Source organism: Aquarana catesbeiana, linkage group LG02 (genome assembly GCF_042186555.1).
Source record: "Aquarana catesbeiana isolate 2022-GZ linkage group LG02, ASM4218655v1, whole genome shotgun sequence".
In the NCBI taxonomy this organism is placed as follows: Eukaryota; Metazoa; Chordata; class Amphibia; order Anura; family Ranidae; genus Aquarana; species Aquarana catesbeiana.
Genome location: NC_133325.1, coordinates 752,014,362 through 752,034,024, shown reverse-complemented (window position 1 = coordinate 752,034,024; position 19,663 = coordinate 752,014,362). Strand labels below are relative to the sequence as shown.

The following is a 19,663-nucleotide window of genomic DNA, read 5'->3' as shown; positions in this document are numbered from 1 at the left end:
CTCACATTACCCCATAATATTGGCACCTCCATCTTCTGTTAATATTGAATTGGAGATGCCATGCGCTGAGATTGCTATATTAAATGGGGGCATTCGAGATCTGTTACCAGCGCACCAATATGGAAATGTACGTTGCGCCTCGCCGTGCACCTCTACTTATGGCGCCTCGCCGTGCGCCTCTACTTATGGCGCACGGCTTTCGTAAATCACCCCCTATGTCTTCTACCTCCTAAGACCATGTACAACTGATAAAATGCAGAATTATACATTTTGTTTATCACATTTAAATGTGAAGCCTTCTGACTGGTAATTGGTAGTAATGACTTTTGATTTAGAACATTCATATATTGTCAGAGAAGATCAAGAGGGACAGGGCTGACTGATTCAGTATATAGAACTGTGGGTAACCTAACTTATTGGTATTTAGCGTGTAATTTATCTTCTATCTCATCATTCGTTTTTTTATTCGTTTTTTTTTTCCTCTTTGTGGAGTTAAAAGCATATACATTAAAAGATGGTAACTCTCAATTTCTTGTAGGTTAGAAATGTTTTCTTGTGCATTGAGGGACAGAGAGAGTCTTTCACCTTTTTGAGTTAATGCTGCCTACAGGGGGATGGGTCAGTGGCAAACAAAAAAAAAAAATACTGTAGACCAGACCAGGATAAACCCTTCCTACTACCAACCAGTATGCTTCAGTTTTTCTATAGTGTTACCAGGGGGATGGATGGCTTTTCTTCAGTTTGTTTTAAATCCTTGAAATTCTCTTTTTTTTTGGCATTTGAGGGACACAAGTCTCATCCCTCCTTGTTTGCGATCATGGTCTTGGTAGTGCTTGCTACAAAACTGAGGCATGCTGGGTGTTATCTTGAGCTGACATTTTTTTTAAATTTTTCTTTGTCAGTGTCTAATTCTCCTAATCCAAAGGTGAAAAAAAGGATTTACTTAAAGTGATACTAATGTCTCATGTATTTTTTTTTTTTTGTTAAAAATAACACACGTGTTTATACTTGCCTGCTCTGTGCAGTTGGTTTTGCACATAGCAGCCTCAAACCTCCTCCTCTCGGGTCCCTCTTTGGTGCTCCTGGCCCCTCCCTCCTGTTGAGTGCCCCCACGACACGCAGCTTGCTATGGGGGCACCCGCAGCTCCCTATGGCCATTCAGACACAGAGCCGTGCCCCAGCCCCCCCCCCTCCTCATTGGCTCACTGTATTTGATTGACAGCAGTTTCAGCCAATGGCGCTTCGCTGCTGTCTTGGCTAATGGGGAGGGAGAGTCTCAGGCAGCAGAGTCTCTCTCGTGCAAGATCGCTGGATCCAGATGGGGCTCAGGTAAGTATTAAGTGGGCTGCTGCACACAGAAGGCTTTACATCTTAATGCATTAAGATAAAAAAACTTCTGCCTTTACAACCACTTTAACATATATGTAGCATTTGCCTTGATATTGCTGTATGTATGTGTTTGTGCTCAGAGTTTGTTTTTCTTTCCCCTTCAGGTTTTTCGAAGTTTCTTAGAGGGGAAAATTAATTTTGCTCCAACCTATAAATATGACTTGTTCTCTGATGATTATGACACAAGTGAGAAGTGCCGTACCCCAGCCTGGACCGATCGTATCCTCTGGAGAAGAAGGAAATGGCCCTTTGATAGATCAGGTGATTAGATATATAGCTTTTATGTATTACTTATTGAGAAGAAATATCATTACTGTTAGAAAATGTGTACCCAGTTATTAAAGTGGAACCGAAGTCCATAGTACTTACCTCTGCTTCAGTAATCCCAGGTCCCTCGCTGGCATTTTCTATTCGGCTTTTTCCAGGTGCCCATCTTTCAGCCGTCTTGATTGGAAAAAGGCAAGGTGACGTCACTCCCATGCAATGCCAAGAGTATAGTCATTGCAGCACACAGGCACTGTGTCAGAAATTTTAAACTGAGCTGCACAACCTGCTGTATCTGCAAACAGGCAGGTAAGTTTATTTTATTGCAGAAGAGAGATTTCATGCCTCTTCTTCAATAAAGAACCTGCCTGCTTGCAATTTTGTTATCTTAAGACTTTAATGCTGCTTTCATAACTAACTGAAAAACGGACCTTGCTTTTTTAATATATACAGTATCTCACATAAGTCAGTACACCCCTCACATTTTTGGAAATATTTTATTCTGTCTTTTCATGTGACAACACTGAAGAAATGACACTTTGCTACAACTGTAAAGTAGTGAGTGTACAGCTTTTATAACATTTGCTGTCCCCTCAAAATAACTCAACACAGCCATTAATGTCTAAACCGCTGGCAACAAAAGTGAGTCCACCCCTAAGTGAAAATGTCCAAATTGGGCGTAGTTAACCAGTTTCCCTCCCCAGTGTAATGTGACTCGTTAGTGTTACAAGGTCTCGGGTGTGAATGGGGAGCAGGTGTGTTAAATTTGGTGTTATCGCTCTCACGCTCTCATACTGGTCACTGGAAGTTCAACATGGCACCTCATTGCAAAGAACTCTCTGAGGCTTTGAAAAAAAAGAATTGTTGCTCTACATAAAGATGGCCTAGGCCAGGGATATGCAATTAGCGGAACTCCAGCTGTTGCAGAACTACAAGTCCCATCAGGCATAGCAAGATTCTGACAGCCACAAGCATGTGGCTGAAGCATGATGGGACTTGTAGTTTTGCAACAGCTGGAAGTCCACTAATTTCTTATCCTTGGCCTACGCTATAAGAAGATTGCCAAGACCCTAAAACTGAGCTGCAGCACGGTGGCCAAGACCATACAGCTGTTTAACAGGACAGGTTCCACTCAGAACAGGCCTTTGCCATGGTCGACCAAAGAAGTTGAGTGCACGGGCTCAGCATCATATGCAGAGGTTGACTTTGGGAAATAAACGTATGAGTGATGCCAGCATTGCTGCAGAGGTTGAAGGGGTGGGGGGTCAGCCTGTCAGTGTTCAGACCATACGCCGCACACTGCATCAAACTGGTCTGCATGGCTGTCGTCCCAGAAGGAAGCCTCTTCTAAATATGATGCACAAGAAAGCCCGAAAACAGTTTGCTGAAGACAAGCAGACCAAGGACATGGATTACTGTAACAATGTCGTGTGGTCTGATGAGACCAAGATAAACTTATTTGGTTCAGATGGTGTCAAGCATGTGTGGCAGCAACCAGGTGAGGAGTACAAAGACAAGTGTGTCTTGCCTACAGTCAAGCATGGTGGTGGGAGTGTCATGGTCTGGGGCTGCATGAGTGCTGCCAGCACTGGGGAGCTACAGTTCATTGAGGGAACCATGAATGCCAACATGTACTGTGACATACTGAAGCAAAGCATGATCCCCTCATTTCTGAGACTGGGCCGCAGGGCAGTATTCCAACATCATAACGACCCCAAACACACCTCCAAGATGACCACTGCCTTGCTAAAGAAGCTGAGGTTAAAGGTGATGGACTGGCCATGTCTCCAGACCTAAACCCTATTGAGCATCTGTGGGGCATCCTCAAACGAAAGGTGAAGGAGCGCAAAGTCTCTAACATCCACCAGCTCCGTGATGTCGTCATGGAGGAGTGGAAGAGGACTCCAGTGGCAACCTGTGAAGCTCTGGTGAACTCCATGCCCAAGAGGGTTAAGGCAGTGCTGGAAAATAATGGTGGCCACACCAAATATTGACACTTTGGAAATTTTTACTCAGGGGTGTACTCACTTTTGTTGCCAGCAGTTTAGACATTAATGGCTGTGTGTTGAGTTATTTTGAGGGGACAGCAAATTTACACTGTTATACAAGCTGTACACTCACTACTTTACATTGTAGCAAAGTGTAATTTCTTCAGTGTTGTCACATTAAAAGATATAAGAAAGTATTTACAAAAATGTGAGGGGTGTACTCACTTTTGTGAGATACTGTGTATATAAATAGTCTGAATGGAGGTATCTGTATGTATGGCCATCCTAATGCAGGCAGTGCAGTCTATATCCCTAGGTAGGATGCAGGCTGTATAATACTGGCTGCAGACACAACTCCCAGAATGCATTGTTGGGCCCCAAATTTCCGTGATTGTTCATTCTTGCCTCATTTCTTTCTCTGTAGAGCCATATACAGAGCTACCAGTTGGTTTGCAGCTGCTGAGATCGTGGAGGGGGGGAGGGGGCTTTGTTTTCAGGTACATATAACACTACATGATAAGTTATGTAGTTTGAATTATTATACAAATGATATGAATGAGGGACTACACCTTTTCACCCCTGTGTGCCTTTTAGCTTCATTCCTCTCTGGGTTTTTCCATTAGAGGAGGGAAGGTGACCTTAGTGGCTGGTCTCATTGTTGCTGTCGGCTTCACATGGTAAGGGGACCAGTACACTATTAGCCACTTAAGACTGAACAAAAGACAACTCTAAAAAGTTGCCATTTAGTCTAGTCACGTATTCATGAAAGCATTTTTAATTGTTTTTTCCACAGAAGTACCTGGATCTCTCTTAATATCAGGCTCTACGGCAGTACACAGTGCTGTCGGTATATAGAGATTAGTAGCTTAGCAATTAGAGGAAGTTCTCAGTGGCTCAGTGCAATTGTTCTCTTTCCAGTGGCCTAGAAGAGATATCGGCGACCCTGGAAGGGCATCATTTTTTAGGCAGGCCATACACGGTGCAAATTTCTTTCATGCAACCACAGGTTGCTGGAAAAAAAATTGCACGATTCCTCATTAACACAGACAGTGCTGACTGGGAATCACTCCTGCCAGGACATTGTCTGCTCCCGGCTGGTGAAGGAAGTCATCCCCTCCAGTAGAAGATGGTGATTATTGCTAGCAGATATTGCAGCCACTAGCGATCGCAAGGGAATCTGGCAGGCTGTTTTTTTTCTCAAGTTGATCTACAGTATCAACTTGGTACGTTCAGCCTGCCTATTACCGGTTTGAATCTCATCTAGTTCCTAACAACAAAACCTGTGGAATGCCCAGGAAAAAATTCCAAGCCTACTTACCACCAGCTCGCGAACAACCAATTGACCTGTCTAACAGTACGCGTTAAAAACAGGGGTTCAGTCCGCACGCATTTGCAAACGCATGCGTAAGCCACAGAGCCACGTCACGGCACCCTGTAATCTGTGGTCCTAACACTAAAATTTAGGTGTCCCCACAGTGGAGGCACGTGCATTCTAATGGATAAGTGAGGGCAGGTGGACTGAAGGGAGCCCACCCCTTCTTAAAGGTACAGGACACACCAAACACCCAGCAGGGTGGTGGCAAGATTTTTGCAATCACGTGGGTGTGTGTATTGGTCCAGCAACGCACCAGCACCTTTGCAGCCATTGTGCTACCTGCTGGGTGTTTGGTGTGTCCTGTACCTTTAAGAAGGGGTGGGCTCCCTTCAGTCCACCTGCCCTCACTTATCCATTAGAATGCATGTGCCTCATCTAGTTCCTGCTGAACCAGCTGAGATTCGGACCGTGTATGGCTGGCCTTAGTGACTCGACCGACTAATAGATTTGCATTGTGAGAGTGAACAGTAGTGCATTGTGTAGTAGCACACTGTAAAGGCCCGTACACGTGATCAGAAAATCGTACAAAAATACCAATTTTAAAGTGATTGCACGATAATCTGATCGTTCATACACAGATTTTGTCTGAAATTTTCCGAAGGGACAAACCCGAAAATTGTTCTCGTATGATAGCAGATGGTACGATTATCATTTAATCTGTCCAGTATTCATCCGAAAATACAATACAAATCAAATACAACATATTACATCACTTTTAAATTTAAACAAAATTTTTTATTCTGTCCTAGGAGAATTTTCATGCTTTAGTAACCTCTTCGTTTTCGATAGACTAGCATGCAAAAAAAAAAAAAAAGGGGATGGTCATTCATCCGATCTCATCGTGTGTACTAGCCTTAAAGCTGGAAGCAGAGCCTTCATAGGTAATGAGCAAATGTGGTGGCCTAAATTACATATAAAATTTAAGGGCCTATGTCAACAGGCTTTTGTTCGCTTGAAGTGAGTTTTGCATTCTCATAAAAGTCTATGGGTATGCAAAGCCTACTTGAAGTGGATCCAAAACAGGTCAGAAGGAGGGCAACTGCAGGCAAAATGCACCTGTCAAGAATTCTGAGTGATCTCAAACTGATGCCATTGACACCAGCCCAAAGCGCATTAACACAGACCCTTGCTTGTTTTTAATTCCTGTATATCTTATTTTGTGATTTTATTTCAGCTGAAGATTTAGATCTTCTGAATTCAAGCTTGCAAGAAGGCAGGAATATCCCTTATACCTGGAATCCAGGTACTTTACTGCACTATGGCAGGGCAGAGCTAAAGACCTCTGATCACAGGTAAAAGGAAATCGGTTATTTTATTCTAGGTGTATCTCTGCATTCATAGTGTTCCTGATCTGATGATTATTTTGTAGGCCTGTGGTCGCTGTGGTCGACATAGATATATTTGAAACTGAAGCAGAAGAGAGACAGAAGATCTATAAGGAGGTGATTGCCACCCAGGGCCCTCCAGATGGCACAATTATGGTCTCCATACAAAGCAAATCCTCAGAAGACAATTATTTTGATGATAATTTGATTGACGAGCTGCTGCAGCAGTTTGCAGGTTATGGCGAGGTCATACTTATAAGGTTAGATGACACTACACTGTTTTCTCTTGTTCCTAAATGATGTTTTTTTCTTTATTGTTGGGTAACAGTAAATGACAATATAGTTATGGAATATTCTCTCTTGAAGTGAAAATTTAATGGGCCTTTCATGACTATTGTGGTTGGTTGGATAGGCTCTAATAGTGTGCAGCAAGTCCATGAACAGGAAACCTTTTCTTGGTTAAAGTTTCATGCCAATTGATATATGGAAGGAGTGCCACTTATTTTTAATAGAATACAATAGTGACTTTGGCATCTAAAATGCCCAATTAACTGTTCCCTTAGACGAGGTGGACATTCATAGATATGAGATTGTTGCCCGTGTGGGCTCGTACAGGGGCATGGTTAACGGCTGCCTCATCTCATTCCTACAACAAGAAAATCACCAGGAATGGCCATACCATTTCAGAACAGTGATATTGTCATTTCTACACCCAGACCAAACCGGCTTTATAGAGATCCCTTTCTGATGCCTCTCCACCCTCCTTTCAGGTAGCCCCGCAGAACAGGCCACGGAGGAAGAGCCTATGGGGTGTATTGGTCTACCTGCTCTTACAAGTTGTAGAAGCATTACAAACTTGTGGATTGTTGCTCTATATTGTTCTTTAAAACCCGGCTTAATGATGGGAAAGTGCACCATGACCAATATTATAAACTTGAGAATACCCGTGCCTTGGCATCATTGGACATAGCCAAGGCATTGACACAATTAAATGACAAATCTTGAGTGCTTTGACTTTGGTTTAAATTTTGGAAATTACTGTAATATATGCTTCCCTAGTAGCTAACCTAAGAACCTGCTCTACACATCCTATGCACTATATTGTGGCATGACATGGGAGTTCCAGTAGCTCCCATATTATTTGCTGTTACCGTTGAGTCTCAATTAATAATAGACAACTTGATAACTTAAACTGGTGTAAAGGCTGAAGGTTTTTTACCTTCATGCATTCAATACATGACGGTAAAAAACCTACTGTGTGCTGGTCCCCCCCACAGCGCCCCCTTATACTCACCTGAACCCCCTCTCGATCCAGGAATGTGCACAGGAGCCTCATCTGTCCCGGGTCTTTCTCTCCTCATTGGCTGATGCACTGTCTCAATCACTGCCAGTGAGCCAATGGGGGGAAAACCATGGCTCTGTGTCTTATGGATGGATAGAGGGGGGCTCGGGAGCCCGCACGCACAAGTGCCCCCATAGCTAGCGGCTTGCTATTGGGGGCACCATTCAAGGGGAGGAGCCAGGAGCACCGGCAGAGATCCGAGAAGAGGAGGATCGGGGCTGCTCTGTGCAAAACCACTGCACAGAGCAGGTAAGAATGATTTGATTGTTTTTGTTTTTTTGTTTTTCAAACTAAACCTTTAATATTACTTTAAGTGAATTGTGTTTGGTCCCACCACAGAGGAAGTCCGATCCAATGCAGATGACTATTCCTGAAAGACAAAAGCCCAAAATCGCACACTAGCCCTGTTTTTTATGCAACAATAAGTCACCTACTTGGAACTGCAAATAAATTGGCAGAAATGAGTACTGATGTCCCTGTCATCTAAAGCCATATTACCTTATCACAATTATTCGTCATGTGTAGTTACAGTCCTTAGGTATCTGGGGGTTACTATTAGTAAAATTTGCTCCAGGCCCTACAATAAAACATAAAAACCCTTTCTGCAAACTGTAAAGGATAAACTAAATATACAGACAGCACTACCAGTCTCCGTAGTGAGCGGGATCAACATGATAAAGTTTATAATTCATGTCCAAAACTAAAATTTACTCTTCAGAAGCCCAGGGAGGAGGCATATATGGCCATATCCGGTTTTCTATTTTCTAGCTTGTCAGTTAAGACCACTTACCTCTTGGGCGAATCCTTTCTCATTACCTAGCTCCGCAATTTAGCTGGCACACCTAATGGGATCCATATAAAGATGTTCCAGATAATCTACTTCTGTGGAAAATATTTTTATTAGAACATTTACTTATTACAGTGTGATCCTTTACCCAACTACAGATTTGACCTACCACATGCATTCTTTTTTGGATAATTTTTTATTTATTTTTTTTCTGATTTTTCAAAGGTTTTAAATAAGTACAACACTTTTATAACTATACAAAACAATTATACAAAACAAACCATTGGATTGTATATTTCCAATTGAGACATGGAATTGGGTGTACAGCTCAGAAGCAGTCTGATTTATATTTCCATATATCCATTAATTGGGATCCCCAAAACACAGGGCCCTAAAGATGTTATGATGTACTCCTACTTCATCCACACTATAAATGCGTCCCGTTCAGGTCTGAATTTGGTCCGAATTTTTGCCTGAATTTGGACCTGAAATGGAGCCAAAGACTCAGGACACTTCTGCTGTGTGCTCTGCGGCCACCCCCGAGATGTGTAAACCGGCTCCATTGCGAGCCAGCCACAGTCTCCTGTCATGCGAATTGGCTGCGGAAAAATTTGCATAAGTGTGAACTCAGCCTTAAGAAGCTACTACTCTGGGCACCCTCTCATGCCAGTCATATGACCAAATACAGGCAGTCCCCGAGTTACAAACATCCCACTTACATACGACTCATACTTGCAAACGGAGGGAGACAACAGGAAGTGAGAGGAAATCTACCCCTAGGAAGGGAAATTCACTCCTGTAAGAGTTATTATGGGAAAAAGTTGTCTCCACTGAAGCTTTATCACCAATCCTTGTTTTCACAACAACCAAAAATTTTCAAAATCCAATTGTCATCTGAACAGAAAGTGAGGGGAAATCTTCTGAATGGGGGCACAGACAGCAAAACAAAGGCTACAGGGGCATTAACTTCCCTATGCTATCCAAAAAAAGCATAAAGATTTTTTTGGCTGGAGTTGCAGTTAAAAAAAATTTACCTGTTCCAACTTGCATACAAATTCAACTTTAAGAACAAACCTACAGAGCCTATCTTGTTTGTAACTCTGGGACCACCTGTAGTGAGCCATTAGTCATGTGAAGCTGAAGGGGCTTAGGGGACAGATATTTGGCCAGCGAGTCCCTCAGTCCGACCTATGACACTTGCCTAAGATAACATGAAAAATTAGCTAACTGCAAAAGGAGTTTCGAATAGCAGGTCCTTTTAGGAACAGTAAGAACATCCTTCTACCATACATTATTTTACTGATTCAAGATAGCCAGGACTGGAAGGGAGTAGGCTCTATAGTGCAAATTAACTTTAAACTGTGTGTTTCCGTTGACAAAAGTAGTAATGATTTTTCTTGTAGGTTCGTAGATGATAAAATGTGGGTGACATTTCTAGACGGAAGTTCCTCCCTCTCCGCTTTAGACCTGAATGGTGTTGAGGTAACATTTTATTTGTTTTATATCTTTAAATTCTTTATATAAGTTTTTAAAAAAATACAGCAAAAAAATCAGAGCAGGGTAAAAAGAAAACCATAGTAAGCCAAGAGCCTTGGTGTTCATGGTAAGAAAATACAAAGTGAGGGGGTAAACCGTATAATAGAAATACAGGATAGTGTCACGGTGAGACATTTGGTCCATAAATTGCCTGCAGAAAGGAGGAGGCCATCCCAGCTTTTGCAGAAGATATCCACAAGATGTATTTTAGTAGGGACTTGAACATAAGTAGAGGGGCCTCACACCAGTAGATTTTCAGGGTCAAGCCATACCACTCCATGACATAAAAAGTCGTGCTGTTATATGGCAGGGTTTGGGCGTGGTGACCCACCAGGTAACCCCCTACGTACACCCCCCCCCCACCCCCCAAGGTGTAGTTAAACCAATAAAACCAGGTTTTGCAATATTATTCTTTATGATTGGACAAGGCTAGGACCTCCTCTATTGTGCAAATATCCTGTAATTTACATAGCCAGACCCCCATGGGGGGCGGTCTTGGCTGTTGCCAAAAGAGTGGGATACATACCTTGGCGGTGTTGAGCAAATGGCCCGTGATAGACTGTAGCGTTTGGTTAACACGGGAGCTAGGTGAAGCTGGTAGCTTCCCAGCTCTGTTTGTATACTAGATTACAAACCTTGTGTCCATAGTGCTTGTATAATCGGACATGACCAGAATATCTGAAGGTAGGTGCCTTCCTGGGTGTTGCATCTCCAGCACTTGAATGAAGTTTACGGGAAATCCTATGAAGAGTGGAGGGGACGCGATGCCACCATTTCGAAATTTTGAAACCTGTTTCTTAAATGGCATTCAAGATGGATGCTGCATGAGTGAATCGCAAGATGCGATCCTTCTGTTGCTTGGAGAAAGTGACCCCTAGATAAAATTCCCACTTATAAATGTAAATGTATAGCAGATATTGTTGAGCAGATGAGGGGGTGATAATCTTATAGGCCAAGGAAAGGCCATGTCTGATGGGAGAGGTGGAGATGCAGAGCTTTTTGAAACTAGTTAGGGGAGAGAGCAACAGAGGTTGGTTCCCCAAGCTTGACAAGAAATGTCATAACTGTAAAGCGTTCCAGATGGCCAGGGGGGGATTGATCATGCTTTGAAGTTTTGTCACAAATTTATAGCCCGTCGGGGTGAGGAAGGCTTCTTCAACCTTTATGTGGTTAGCTATAAGGAGTGATTGGAAGGGCTTCCCCGTCAAGCCATGAGCTTAAGTTAGGGTGGCCTATCACAGGTGCCTGGCTGGAGGGGTAACATGTCTGTAGAATATCATCCCCTTCCATAGAGCGGTTCTTGGCTGTGTATCCAATCAAGGACTGGGATGTTACTGAGGATGGGAGGGTGTTCCCAAGCCAAGGAACAACTCAAAGCAGCATGTCTAAAGAGGACACCTCTGGTTGTGTCTGACATTGGATGGGGAACTGAAGATGCAACTCCCATGCATGCAAGCTGTAGTTGCTTATTGTGGCACCGTTCTAGGAATAAGCTGAGAATGTACACTGCTCTGCATGCACTGCATTCAGAATACAAATAACAAAAATTTGCATTCAGACCGGTAAAAACGTTTTTAACAAAATATATAAAGTGGGGAACTTATTAAAACTGGTTCAGCTGTGTATGGCAACCAATCAGTTTCTATATTCAGCTTGCCCTGTTAAGATTTAAAAATGAGTCTTTTATGTGTCTCTGTACCTATGCCAAGTTTTTAATAAAAGGAACATTCTGAATTAAAGAAAAAGCTTTGAAGATGACAGAGAGAAGCTGATTGGACAACAGGTTTAGATCTTCTTTAATGGATGTGCTGGCAGAATTAACTGGTAATAAGATTGGTAGAAATACTAAAACTGCTGTGTTAATGCTTTTAAAAGACTATACGTAAGTCCTACATTTCGCTCAAAGTTTGACTTTAAAGTGGTTGTAAACCTTCATTTTTAATACAAAAAAAAAAAAGTTTATACCCACTTGCTCTGTGTAATTGTATTACACAGATTGGCCCCAAACGTCCTTTTCTGAGCCGCCACCCCCCCCCCCCCCCCCCAGTGCTGTCCACTCCTCTTTCCCTGCATGTTCCCCCATAACAAGCAGTGTGCTATGGGGGCACATGTGTGGTCTTGCTCCCCAGCCGAGCTGTGTGCATCCATAGATGCACACAGCATGGTTTGACCACACCCCTCTTCCTCCTCCCAGGATTTGATTCAGAGCAGCAGGAGCCAATGGCTCCTGCTATTATCAGTGCAGCCTGTGAGAGCAGAGAGAGGGGGAGAAGAACTACAGCTGCTCACCACATTGGATCGATGTAGGTAAGTGTTTAGGAAGGGGTGGGGGGGAACAGGCAGTGGAAGGTTTTTTCTTTTAATGCATAGAATGCATTAAGGTAAAAACCTTTAGAGTTTAGCACCACTTTTGCAGTTTGCATTTGAGCTCAAATGAGTAATCGGATTGGGAAGACAGCTATAACCTGTACCCTCGCCAAACCGTTTTCTGTTTTCTCCACTTTTCTATCATTCAGTGATGGTGACAATTGATCCATGGGGTCCATATTTGTCAGAAGGTGTCTTTTTTTTTTTTTTAATCAGAAAAAGCTTTTATTGTGTCACGAAGTCAGATGTACAAAAAGGATAGCAACATAAGAAAATGTCGTCAGCGTATATATTAAAAACAGTATATTATACATGAAATGGTTCAAGGAACATAAAGCTAAGATTTGTCATTTCCATTCACAACAGAGAATACTTATGACAGACGAACCCCTACCCAGATTTTATCACCATACACTCTAACGATGAGCAGACAACAGATTAGTGGACACAATCATAGTCAAATAAGCAAAGATACTGTAGATGAACTAACTACCTTCCAACGGGAAGGTAAACTAACTGAAAATTTTATCATAACAAAGACCCAAGGGATTATAGCGGTTATCTCCGTTAGCCGGCCAGTGAGAGAGGGGATACTTAGATTGAACTTTAATTCTGTGATCAAACCCAAAGCCTATAAATTGTTGTACTATGGTGAGAGTAATTGGCAATGGTTTGGAGGAGCTAAGAGGTTACATTTGAAGAAATCGACTGAGGACTAGTTGGTAGGGTGCCAGGCCTGGGGTATCTAGTCAAGGTTGCCATATTTTATAAAACTTATTAGCAGCATTTCTATGTTGATACATTAGCTTTTCTTTAATAAGAATGGTATTTACCTGCTCAATCTTTTGTTTCGTTGTTGGACTATGCGGTGAACGAACGATCCGCTTGCGGGCAATATATAGTAATCTTAATACTGCCAAATGTAAAAATGCCTCATCGGCCATGCCTAGTAAACAAATAACTGGATGTAACAGAACAGTGGTTTGATAAACAGACAATATAATATCGGTTACAGCTTTCCAATATCTGAAGAGTTTGGGGCAGCGCCACAGCAAATGTATGAGTTGCCCGTTGGCCCCCTCACATTTGAGGCACAGGGGGGACTCCCTCCTGCCCCATCTGTGAAGCATCATAAGAGTACGGTAAGTTCTGTGCAGGATGAGAGCCTGTACGAGGGTGAGACTGAGAAAATGGCAGGCATAGACTGCAAACATAATTCCCAGTCCTCACCCCCATTGTCTCCCAGGTCTTGTTCCCACCTATGTCTACACCGTAGTCTAGCTGCATCCCGTGTCCTCGAGAGAGTACTATATATCTGTGAGATCATGCCCCTTTTATTCTGTGTGGTGAGTATGTCAGTTATTAAAAGATGTGAAAATATATACTTGCATTAATGGTGTGGAAAACAACACAAAAAATAAACAAAAGCAGCTGCCATACACAAAGTGCTAATCACTTGAAAAATGTAATGATATAAATATGGTGCTCACAAACATAAGTAAAAAAAAAGCAAAATATAATGAACAAGACAAAGTCCGGATAAAGTGACCAAAAGTGCTCCTATCCACGGTGAAGGGAATACAAAAATGCTGCAGAACTATTCAGGTGTACAACAACACCCCACTCACCAGATCGAGATGACACCCAGCTTTGCAGTCTAGGGGTCGCTGCAGGCTTGGTAATAGTATCCAGAGATATCCAGGAGTGGTGGATTAAACGTCAGGTCATCGGATCTAAGATTTTTATGAAGATTCTCAGCCAGACAAACAGGTACTCAAAAAGATATAAAGAATGGAACTGATAGATTTTATTGCACAAGGGAATGGGTACTTAAAAAATTTAAGATCAAAACTGGCATAAACATGGAGCTGTGGATGTAAAATACGCTGTTCCTGGCGTGCGTTCCACAAGACTGGAAGTGACATCAGTAATACCGGAAATTGTGTCAATTTCCAATATTACTGATGCCACTTCCGGTCTCGTGGAACACACGCCAGGAACGGTATTTTTTACATCCACAGCTCCATGTTTATGCCCGTTTTGATCTTAAAGTTTGTAAGTACCCATTCCCTTGTGCAATAAAATCTTTTTAATGGTCAGTTCCATTCTTTATATCTTTTTGGGTACCAGTTTGTCCGGCTGAGAACCTTCATAAAATAATCTTTGATCTGATGACCTGACGTTTAATCCACCATTCCTGGATATCTCTGGATACTATTACCAAGCCTGAAGCGACCCCTAGACTGCAAAGCTGGGGGTCATCTCGATCTGGTGAGTGGGGTGTTGTTGTACACCTGAATAGTTCTGAAGCATTTTTGTATTCCCTTCACTGTGGATTGGAGCACTTTTGGTCACTTTATCTGGACTTTGTCTTGTTCATTATATTTTGCTCTTTTTTCACTTATATTATGCTTGCGAGCGCCATATTTATATCTTTACAGTTATTTAAGGATGTTCTATGAGTTCTAACCTGGACCGTTGTACCTGTGATTGTAAAGCATGCCAAAGTTGGAGATATCTATAAAAATGGTATTTTGGCAGCCCAAACTTCTCCTGCAAGTCCATGAATGATTTAAAAATGGTCTGATTATAGAGTTGGGAGATGTAGCGAATACCCTTGGTCTCCCAGGCCTGAAACCCCTCTAGCTTATGTAGTTCCGTGTAGCGAGGGTTACGCCACAATGGAGTATGCACCATGAAGCCCGTCATACCCAGACTGTGTTTGATAAGGGCCCATAGTTTTGTCAGTAAAAGTATGGTGGGCATCAATTTTAGGGTACTGGGGCAAATCGGCCTCAAGCTGAGAAACAGCGGGGACTTTGCGTGCTAGAGAATAGTAAGCTACGGATAGGATCCACCATATCTACCTCCCCTAGCCGCCCAGGTTTTGAAGCTGTGAAGCCAAGAAATAGAATCTGATGTTGGGCACTGCCAGACCACCCTGGTCCTTACTGTACTGCAACGTGGAGAGTTTGAGTCTAGCAATCTTCTTTTGTCAGAAGGTGTTTAATCACAATGTATCATTTTGATTGTGTTCAATAAACCCAGGAGCAGAATCTTTTTCCTACTTATATTGTTTTAGTGTAATATCTTCTAAATTATTTTATATCCACAGCTATTTCAGTTGGAGTATATAGCTATTCCCTGAAAGGTAAAGCATATGGATACTGTGCACTCACCTAATATAGGATACATTATGATTGTTTTCTTCCTCATTCTATCATATGTGGAATAGACTCCTGGAGAATGTAATAAAATATAGGAATTGTGTTTTCACCTTTATTGATTCCCCATTGATTGCAGGTTCTAGGAAAAACAATGAACATTCAGTTGAAGAACCCGGACTGGATCACACAGGTGGAGGAGGAGATGAATCTGGAGAAGATAAGTGTAACAATACCTTGTTCCACCAGTTCCACCTTGTTGGGTGAAGATGCCGAGATTGCGGCAGATTATGACATGGAAGGTGAGAAAGCAGCAGCTGCTGGCTCTGAGCATGTAAAACAAATCTATCATATTAATCTTTTTTGGGCCACATGCAGTCCTCTTTTATACTGTCCTTGTGGCCCTGAGCCAGAATATCTTGCTCAGAATTTTGATATGGAACTCCAAACAGAACTTGAAACAGGAAGTGATGGGAAATCCCACCACTGATACTTGTCGCTAGAACAGGAGGTGGGAGGAAAATTCTCCAATGAGAACACAGGTGTAAACACACAGCAGAAGTTTTAGCCCTTGCTTATGCTAATAAAAATAAAAATTGACCAGGGTCCTGCTTTAAGGCTATAATTAGTAGGATTTTAAATGTTTACACTCTACCTTTGTCTGGCTTAGAAGTTCCACATTCAATCCCACGTTTATTCATGTACGAAATGGATCACTAAATTGTTTATTTTGGTCTTTATGGACCTTGCTTTGTGCACTGGTCCAAATCATTTGGTGGAGGGTGGATTATGGTGTGGGGTGGTTTCTCAGGGGTTGGGCTTGGCCCCTTAGTTCCAGTGAAGGGAACTCTTAAGGTGTCAGCACACCAAGACATTTTTGACAATTTCATGCTCCCAACTTGGTGGGAACAGTTTGGGGATGGCCCCTTCCTGTTCCAACATGACTGCGAACCAGTGCACAAAGCAAGGTCCATAAAGACATGGATGAGCGAGTTTGGGGTGGGGGAACTTGACTGGCCTGCACAGAGTCCCGACCTCAACCCAATAGAACACCTATCAGGTGAATTATAGTGGAGACTGTGAGCCCGGCCTTCTTGTCCACATCAGTGCCTGACCTCACACATGCACTTCTTGAAGAATTGTCAAACATTCCCATAGACACATGTCTAAACCTTGTAGACAGTCTTTCCTTGGGAGTTGGAGCTGTTATAGCTGTAAAGGGTGGGCCAACTCGATATTGAACCCTACGGACCAAGACTGGGATGCCATTAAAGTTCATGTGCATCCCAATACTTTTGACAATATAGTGTATAAGAATGGTAAACGGGACAAATAGAGAGGGTGAATCTCCATAATGAATCCACAGACACCAATAAAAACTGACGGGTGTTCTAATCCTGTTCCACTCTATCCAAAACTAAAAAAAAGTTTTGCCCTTAATTATACTTTAATTGGTGAAGTTTTATATCTGCATGGAGTTGACATTTTAAGGGGGTTTGTTCCTTTTTTTTTGCCAAAGTGGCATAAAGGAATTCTATCCCTGGCCTTCCCCACTATCCTAAAATGGGAAATAACCCCCCCCCCCTTTTTTGGGGGGGATTTGATTAACTGTAAAAAAGGGGAGTGCTGTTGTTTTCTACTAAGTGTTCATGCCAGATGTTAGTCCACAAAAAGTAGATGTCCATATATCGCACATGCTGCACATATGGGTAAATGTCTCTGATCTCCTCCCAGGTGACGTGGATGATTATAGTGCTGAAGTAGAGGAGATTCTCCCTCAACATCTACAACCATCTTCATGCTCCAATCTTGGCTCATCTCCCGGCTCTTCTCCCCGTTCCAGTCCCTGCCCATCACCCACCATGCCAGAGGGACCACCGCCGGCTCTCCCTGTCCGGCCAAGCCGGGCACCTGGAAAAACACCTGGACCTCCCGTTGCACCCCAAGGTATTTTATTTTTTTTATTTTTTTTTTTATATTTATTGTTAATTCTTGAACTTTAGCATACTATTGTTCTGCCTCTACAGTATATAGAACACTAATCTTTTTAGCTCCGTGTAAACTAGTAGATCTCCAGATGTTTAGAACTATAGGTCTATTCATGCACTGGCAGTCAGATTGTTGCTAATCAGTTCCAAGTGGTAACAAACACAAAATCTCCTGCACTTGAGAGTGAGCCCGAAGATATCAATAATCACATCCTGGCTTTCATGGATAAGTCTCGCCTTGCTGCCCTCGTTAGACTGGGGGTGTCTGGAACCACTGAAACCACAAAACAAAACCGAGGGCGCACCGATCTAGTGCATTATCCTAATAAAATAACTTTATTAATGTAAAATGTGGTAAGTATTATACTCAAAAAATGATAATTGCATTAAAGCTAATCAAAAAGAACAGCACCATCCAGTCCACAGTGCATCACAATGTGTGACAAGACAATTGGAGATCCAAAAGGCTAACGAATTTAGAGGATTAGCCTCTTCCTCAGGGGATCTGAGGACTGGATGGTGCTGTTCTTTGTGATTAACATTAATGAAACTGTCATTTTGTGAGTATAATTCTTACCACTTTTTAAATGAATATTTTTAGGATAAGGCACTAGGTCGTGCCCCCGGTTTTCTTTTTTTGGTTTCAGTGTTGCTCATCAGTAATGCAAAGCTGGCCATGCATGAACTGTCAGAAGTCTGAAAAGAAAATTTAATTACCGCACTCTGGGCCTGCAGCAACCTTTCTCGTTTATTAGCAGCACGGGTCACATCTGACATGTTTGCAAAGACCTTTAAAGAAGCGAAAAAATATAGAGTTGTGATTTACTGTGTGTGGCACCACATCCAAGACTAATTGCAAAAAAAGGGGAGGAAGAGGAAAAATTTACTTTTAAGGTGCCACTGTGGTCCCAAATTGAAAAAAAGAAACCACTCATATGTATGTGTAAAATTTGCATTTTATTATAACAAATATAAAATTGCATATTAAAACCAATCTGAAAGGTATGCATGCTGTCTAAATATCTCAATATCAATGTGTATAAATCACAAGGCTACACAGACACCTGTGTGGATTGGCCCACAAGTCAAATGCATGTAAAATGAGACGTGTGGTGATCCTACACATGGATGTGGGGGCCAGCTCCAGATGTGATAGCACCAATTGATCGCTACGCGTTTCGCCAAAGGCTTCTTCAGGGGGTCCTGTTGGTACTGGGAGATGTATCATAATTGGCATCTAATTACAAAAATGTCATTTACAAATAAATCCCATTACAGATATATTCTATATTGAGTATTAAACATATTCCAATATGTTTCATGCTCAATGCATGCATACATTTCAGATTGGTTTTAATATTTAATTTTATATTTGTTATAATAAAATGTAAATTTTACACATGCATATGAGCGGTTTCTTTTTTCAATTTGGGACCACAGTGGTGCCTTCAAAGTCCATTTTTCCTCTTTCTCCCCCCTTTTTTTTTTTTTTGCTTTAAAGAAGCGCCTTTCAGTGGGACATATGTCAGAGCCCATGTGCCATTTAATAAAAAAAAAAAAATGCTGCAGTCTGGGGCCTGAGCTACTGGCCTTGTGAACCACTTGCCTACATATTTTCCTATTGGACCATTTGAAGTTGATATGCGATTACAGATTAAAAATCGTTCCCGTTCTCTTTAAAAAAAAAAAAAGAGTCCTGTAAATTTGTCTTCAGTAAAAATGAATGAAGATTCCCTTGAGAATTGGCTACTACATACAGATCACATGACCTACTTGTGTTTGCTTCAGATCACGTGACTCCAGACCATCACTCTGCAGGATTAGCTGTTTCCAAGTGGCATCCTGTGTCTAATGCCTCAAGCACCAAGACAGAGCTGTAAAAAAAAAAAATAGGAGCTCTCAGCCAGCCAAATCTACCTGTTCATGTGAGCAGAGAGGGGAGTGGGAAGTTGGAGAGTGAGGCAAGAGGCAACCATAACCAATGAAACAGATTTTCGAGCCCATCTGATTGCTCCCATCAATAGCCATCAATTTTGCACAGAGTCCATAAAGGTGAGATCATTTTCTGATCCACAAGAAAATATCTGGTTTGAACACCTGTCTTTGGGTCACCATGAGCTGATCTCTCCCCAAAATGA

At 42.1% G+C, this 19,663-nt stretch overlaps 1 protein-coding gene across 7 annotated transcripts in view; it reads left to right on the top strand.

Moving 5' to 3' along the window:
* SYNJ1 (synaptojanin 1) overlaps window positions 1–19,663 on the top strand; it is a 177,813-nt gene that overhangs the window by 125,820 nt on the left and 32,330 nt on the right. For all 7 annotated transcript variants that reach the window (XM_073617128.1, XM_073617129.1, XM_073617131.1 and 4 more), the window contains 6 exons: window positions 1,494–1,650; window positions 6,191–6,308; window positions 6,386–6,601; window positions 9,874–9,952; window positions 15,677–15,839; window positions 17,272–17,484. In XM_073617128.1, coding sequence (XP_073473229.1) covers window positions 1,494–1,650; window positions 6,191–6,308; window positions 6,386–6,601; window positions 9,874–9,952; window positions 15,677–15,839; window positions 17,272–17,484 — 946 coding nt within the window. The remainder of the gene's footprint in view (window positions 1–1,493; window positions 1,651–6,190; window positions 6,309–6,385; window positions 6,602–9,873; window positions 9,953–15,676; window positions 15,840–17,271; window positions 17,485–19,663) is intronic.